The sequence below is a fragment of the Pterocles gutturalis genome, unplaced genomic scaffold, assembly GCF_000699245.1.
Source record: "Pterocles gutturalis isolate BGI_N339 unplaced genomic scaffold, ASM69924v1 scaffold50259, whole genome shotgun sequence".
NCBI classification, from domain to species: domain Eukaryota; kingdom Metazoa; phylum Chordata; class Aves; order Pterocliformes; family Pteroclidae; genus Pterocles; species Pterocles gutturalis.
In genome coordinates this window covers 21,980-28,677 of record NW_010130006.1, presented here as the reverse complement: position 1 = coordinate 28,677, position 6,698 = coordinate 21,980, and the positions used below count along the sequence as shown (strand labels likewise).

At 42.2% G+C, this 6,698-nt stretch overlaps 1 protein-coding gene across 1 annotated transcript in view; it reads right to left on the bottom strand.

Moving 5' to 3' along the window:
* Positions 1 to 5,243: 5,243 nt before the first annotated feature.
* LOC104466591 (probable JmjC domain-containing histone demethylation protein 2C) overlaps positions 5,244 to 6,698 on the bottom strand; it is a gene marked incomplete at its 5' end in the record, with an annotated part of 22,470 nt that continues 21,015 nt past the window's right edge. The window contains 2 exons of the mRNA XM_010080069.1: positions 5,244 to 6,142; positions 6,496 to 6,627. Coding sequence (XP_010078371.1) covers positions 6,053 to 6,142; positions 6,496 to 6,627 — 222 coding nt within the window. The remainder of the gene's footprint in view (positions 6,143 to 6,495; positions 6,628 to 6,698) is intronic.

The window sequence follows — 6,698 nt, the reverse complement described above, 5'->3', positions numbered from 1 at the left end:
GTGCCGTGTGCTTGCCAGCAGCCCGTTACCCGGCTTATTCCCTAAATCTTTCAAGAATAAGGAAAAGGCGCGGTATCTGAATCCTGTGCAGAAGTGAGCGGTTTTGGATGAACTGTAGCAGCAACAGCAAAGCAGTACGTTATCGGTGGTCATACAGCGTGGAACCAAAGCCTGGCGCAGGACATGGAAAGATTCCTATGGGCGGTGAGTCTGACCAGTATTGTTTTATACTGGACACAACTGAAAACTTCTGTGGTCCGTTATTTCAAAGTGTCTCACCAAGAACCAATTTTAAACGTGTCCAGACACTGACTTCTATTCATAGACTTTGATTTACCACAGAAACCACTCTTGTCTTGGAACACAGAAATATTATCCCTGTTGAATATAGTCAACATACACTTTGCAAAAAGAAATTGTAATTACTCAGTCTCTGGCTATATCTCCACAGAAGGAGAAACCAAAGAAGGGCAACTGGGAAGCAATGTGGAGTCTCTTGAGAATAAAATCTGCAGACTGCACTACCAGTTGCTACTTTAAACGACAGCTCAAAAAAAAAATATAGAAGTGTTGGGGTTTACATTTTGGTTTTATATAAAGGGAAAAGAGGATCTGGTGACCTCTTCCTCTAAAAGTAATTCCATTTTCAGGAACTCTGGTCTTGAAAACTTCCCACTCTCCTGTCAGCAGCAGCTCTTTAGCCATCTGCAATTCCTGTTGACCCACTTTCTGTGGTGGGGACTGCACCTCGTCTAGGCTCCCTTTCCCACAAAAGACTGGACCAGATGATTTTTCAAGGTTCCTTCCAACTTGGGCTGTTTTGTGGTTCTACAAAATCAGGTTCACTAGCAAAACAGATGGAGAAAAGCAAGTACAGCCACAACAGCTGATAAAATCCGATACTGAATTGGACTAAATATACACTAGAAAGCAAAACCAATCACTCAAACTGTTCCACGGTAATCAGAACAGTAGCGTGGCTGCCACAAATCAGGTATAGGCTGGGCAGCATTTGCCAGACCTTTCTTCATGAGTGTGCAGCCCGTGGAGTTCAACTGTATAAAAAGAAGTTCATTGCTCCCTTAAGACTCAGAGCTATGGCCATCTTTTCCTCCGCCTCCTTTCTCTCCCATGTTTGTTTTACAAGAAGTTACCTAAACTACTTACCCAGGGTTTTTGTCTTGTAATCATTTGAAGTGTTCCCTCAGGCCCATTTGCTGCAGGAGTTATGGTACTATGGAGATCAAACAATATGAAATCCTTAGAGCTGTGAAAATACAGGATTCCCCACCTCAGAGCTACTAAACCATACTCTTTAATTCCGCTAAGGAAGCACAGAGCTACAATAAAACCACATGCCCAGGGACTGGGAAAAAAAGACAGGCATCTGTGTTAAGAACGTATTGTAGTGGTATGGTTGGAAGGTACCAGAAATCTCCACTTTGAAACGTAACAGTAAAAACCCACCAGTCTGACACTTAGCTTTAGAAGGGCCCATGTTTAAAATGCAACTGTTTGCCCACAACGCATCAGGTACAAGATGTTCTGTGAGGCAAGATTTTCCTACTCACTATATATAGATTGTAACTTCCTTTTCAAAACCTACCAGAACAAATCAAAGAAGTGCAGAGGTTAGTTTGTGTATGCTGCTAATGCTACAGGTCATTTGCTCATCGGCAGGTTTCCGAGGTGGCCCTGCTGAGATGGAGAGAAAGGGATGTGGCGCTGACGCTGCATCAGAGGAGACCCCACGCCACTGCGCGCTCCCCTGCCCTCCCGGGGCACACGTACCATGGGAACACAAAGGCTCAGAAGGAAAAGCAGCACTCCTGCGAACAAAGCGCCAACTCAAGAGGTGGCAGGCGGGAGCACAGCAGGGAGCTGACACTGTTTGAGGCCGAGCTGGGGGTTAGGAGGGGAAAGCACAGCAAAGCTTTAGCCCAGGAGCCTGAACAGGGAAAGGCAGCTTGGCCAGCACATATGTGGGGGAGAGCACAAACATCCTGCCCCGGAACGCAGCAGAACAGGGCGACACTGGCTGTGGAAGGAGGAAGGAAGGGAAATTCCCAGTTCTGGGTGCAGGGTGGGAAGGGTTGTCCATTGAGAGCAGGAGAGGGCTTGACAGGATGTCACGGGAGAGGGTACGAACAAAATTACCACCTACAGAAGAGGTCAGAGAGCATGAGAAAGTTGCACTGATCAGATGGGGGTCTGGTTTACACACAGATCTGAGCAACTTCCATGAAGCTGGAAGAGTAGAATAAATACATTTTAAAATCAGACTGTTATAACCCCTTATATCTGATCTGCATGACAGGGACCAGCTTCACTGCCAGCAATTCCAGCAATCCTGTACCTTCTGTTTGAGCTAAAACATGTACACAGATGTCTGTTCATGCTGAAATATGTCAGGTCATAGCAGCCCTGCTTTATTCTTTGTTAATTACTTATTCTTCGTTAGTTACCTCTGCAGTTACAATAGGAAGAAAATTGCTGTGGTCATGTACTGTAGGGCAGTGCAGTGGATGGAGATGATGATAAGGAGCTGGAAAAAGGTGTGAGGGAAGGGGGGGCTGTGCCGAGAGGAGGGCTGCAGTGTTGGTGACTGAGACATGACCTTTCAAAGCACAAAAAAAAAAAAAGAAAAAAAAAAAAGGAAGAGTTTAATGGAGAGCATAGCAGATCAAGACAGAGCCTGGCCTCAACAGGAAGGTGGCAAAAGATGACACAGTACTTCATATTCTTGTTCAAGATGCTGGCAGTGTTCCTGCACTCAAACAGCTTCAGCTGATCTCACCCGGTACTTCTGGCTCTATTAAAACAGTTGAGACTGTAGACCAAAAAACCTGAAGAGACCTTTAGGAGAGGAAGATGGGAAAAACATGCCCAGTAACGCCTTGCAGAACGTGGAAATGGTCAAGAAGGAAAAACTAACCTGATAACGAAACACCTCCCCACAACCCTCTTCAGTCTCAGACATCAGCTGTGAAAAACTCCAGCCATACTGGCAGCGAGCACACCACCATCCTGGCTTCCTGCTCCCATGTCCTGTACGGGAGTGGGGAGCTCTGCTTCATTGTATTTAAAAAAAACAGAATTTGTGGCCTCCTTTACAGGTACTTGGTATTTGTATATTGAACAACTTCTTGTGGTCCGCCAATGCAGGCAGCATGCAACTCGCAGAGTCTTTTCGAGTTGACAGCAATAAATGCTTCCCAGTGCTCCCCGTCGTGCTCAGCTTGTGCCACGTTTTCCTTGTTCACTCTTCCCCTCCCCTGAGTTACCGGGAAACAGTCATTGTTGCTCGCAGTTTATGAGGCCATCCCATCTGCAAGTGCAGCAATTCCCAAAGTGATTTGGAAAACACATCAGGTTGTGTATTTATGTATTGCACATCTGTCAGATATATCCATCCACCACAACTTTTTAACTTTTAAAAAATATACACTGGTGTAACCACCATCTACTAAACAAATTGAGTGGATAAACTCCATAGGGACTGCAGTGAAATCCTATTTATGCAGTTCAAACTGATTTATCAATTTATCTTTGCTACAAAAGCAGCAAAGATTACTCACCCCAGTGACCACGCAGTACGTCATGCAACACTGCACCTTGATCCCAGCAGTTTTGCCTCTTCGAAAGGAGTCCTTCCATCTTCAAATGCTGTCAGTCTCTCAGGCTTCTCTTTGGGAGAGTTCTTGCTGCTTCACCGTCTGTTTAACCCATGTGTTTTTGCAGATTAACAGCTTTGTCATACGCTTAAGGATTCATCAGCAAAGGTAGTAGGAGAAGGGTCACAGAGGAAGAACTTTAATACTCACACTTGTAAATACAGATCAGCCTCCGTTTGATATTCAGCCACCACCTGAGGAGGCAAGGCCTCCAACCTCACGGGCACAGGCAGGGATCCCTCCCCAGATCTGTGCATGCTGCGGCGTGATGGGCAGCTGTCAGTGCCCTGTGGGGGCCCAAAGGACAGCACCAAAGCTCAGGTGTAGAAGCACTGGTGCTGTCTGCTGTGCAGTCACCAACAGTAACGCACCTGAACACCTTTGAGAAGACATAGAGCAGGAGGGCCAAGGCTTTACCCAGGACAGACACCTTCTGATGTAATTCAGAGGAAACCAACACACTCCCTTCAACTACAAAGACGCCCAAGCCCCAGGAGCGAGCTGTGCTGACAGTCCACAGCCCAGGCCCAAACAACTGTTCTTTGTGTAGAAAAAAAACAAGGTGGGGGAATATGATGCAGGAATGAAAACTTCAGCAGCTTCAACAAATTCCACAAATGTTAAACGTACCTCAAAAATCAACTTGGGGAAAAAAATACTTACACTTGATTAAAACTCACTCACATATCCTGAACTTTTTTTAAAAAAGCATGTGCAACTGAAGCCCACTTGTCATTAAGCAATCGTACATCAGCAGGTTTGTCATCTTCAGCCAACGCTGCAGTTCTGTGCTGCATGAAACTGGGTATGAAGTTGAGAATCAACTGCCAAGCACAGCAACGTTAACCTTTAAGTATTTCTTTCCACCTTCAAAAAAATTCCAAGTTTTCAAACCAACTAGATAAAAGATTTTCAGAACCAGAAATTTTAGTAGTATCTTTAACAGTGTTTCACTATTAAGATAACTTGTATGGGAGGTTTTGGGGGTGGGTGTTTTTTTTTTTATGTGACCCAAAACACCAGAGTAGTTACTATCCCCTTTTGGACATGTCACAAGCTAGCTAACAGCTGCACCTAACACTTGATAGCGAATCTAAACATTTGAATAGTTTTAATAATTTTAATCCATCACCACTTTAACTTTTCAAACGAACTCCAAGAGCTGGAATTCTGCTCAACTGCCTAACATTTACCATTATTAAATAAAAACAGATAGGAATATTTTTTTTAAAACATCCATTGTTTTGCTGTTATTACTCTAACTGTAAAAAGCCATGAGGCTATAAAAAAAATTCTCCTATAGAAATTCCTTCCCCCCTCTGCCCAAAGTTAAGTTGTTGGATTATTAAACACAGAACATAAGCAATGTTTAATTCAAAAACAATTTAACTGAAATTGTTTCATTCTTAAGGAGAGGCTCTTTCTGGCTCAGCTCACTTCCCCTTGCAGTTTTGTCTCACACCCGGAGGGGGCAGAGCGGCGCACACGAACCACGGCAGAACACGACGTGCAACGAACGACTTGGGCTGTCACATGCAGCCACTGACATTAAAACAAACACGAGACAATATTTGATAAAGTCATTTTAATGGAAAATGTAAAACCCTTTTCAACTTCAATGTACAAAGCATGTGTAACACTTGCACTTTTAACAAATTAAAGCAAGCCAATGTTTTAAAAAAATACATCATTGAATGTATATATGTATATATTTACATAGCATATTAAGTTTAATATTTAGCTTTAAAAGTTCACATAAATTTTACCAAAATGAGACAATTTTTAAATAAATTACAGCTTTTGAAAATGTTTAATTGTACACTGAATAGCTTCAATAAAATACTGAAGTGTCTGTATTTAGTATCTACTTTATATACTTTATATTTTACAAAGTTTACAATTATTTGGCAGCAATTTTCAGATTATGACATGACTGCTGTGCGGACTCAGCAAGATCCCAAATGCAGACAATAGCTGGTGTTTGTGTCCTACTCTCACAGTAACTGTCTCAATGCAGTGAAAAATATCTGAATTATTTTAGCAAACTGTACAAGTCACATTTACATTTGATCAACAATATAGCATAGAATTTTGTGTTTTTTTCCAAAAATAAATACATCATCTTAAATCTTTGACATTTCACAAACTTCATGTACATTATAATACAGGACAGCAGAATGCTGCTTAATCGTTTGCAAGTCTAACATGGAATCACAGTGGCTGTGATATGAAGCTCTACCATTACAGTGTCATTAACAAGTAAATATGACGACTATGTTTTCTTGGCACTGATGGTTTGTGAAGCTTAAATTAGTGTGCATACTGGTCATATATTAGTAAAAATAACCTCCGTTTGATGTTAACACAAAAAAGCAGAGTTAGTTTTCATCCGTATCTTCTATTTCACCTTCATGAATCTTCAAAGCTCTCACCATTTCTTTAACTGCATGATACAAGATATTTTTAACCTGCAAGAACATCGGACAGATTTTAGTAAGGCCTACGACTAAGGAACTCTACAAAGTAACCGTGTTTAGGACTAAGCCCTAAGCCTAGTGGATGAAAAAAAAAAAAAAAAAAAAAGAAAAAAGAAGAGACACATCAAGCCGGTGCAAAATGAAACATTTTAAAATGTAACGTGAAATAAATAAAACCAGCAACTCAAGGGCAAGTCATTACAGTCCTGGCATTCATGCTGCTCCTCATTGTTATTCTGTGTGAACAGCAGCAAGGAAGTAGCTCCATGCACTGCTCCGCATTTCAATGAGCCTGAGCATGCCCTGCCTTTGCAACAGCTTCCAGAGCGGAATACATTTCGTACCTGCAGTTTATCATCATAATTGATTTCTTCCTTTGACAGCCTCAGCTCCTGCGTTAAGTGAAATGACTGTACAAGATGTTCTGGAGACACAAAGTCTTCAGTTACTTGAACGCAGCTGTGAAAATTTTGCACCTATCCAAAAGAACAAGAAGAAGAGACTGATAATTCGTATTTTGAGGTTATTCTTTGGCAGAGACCCCAGA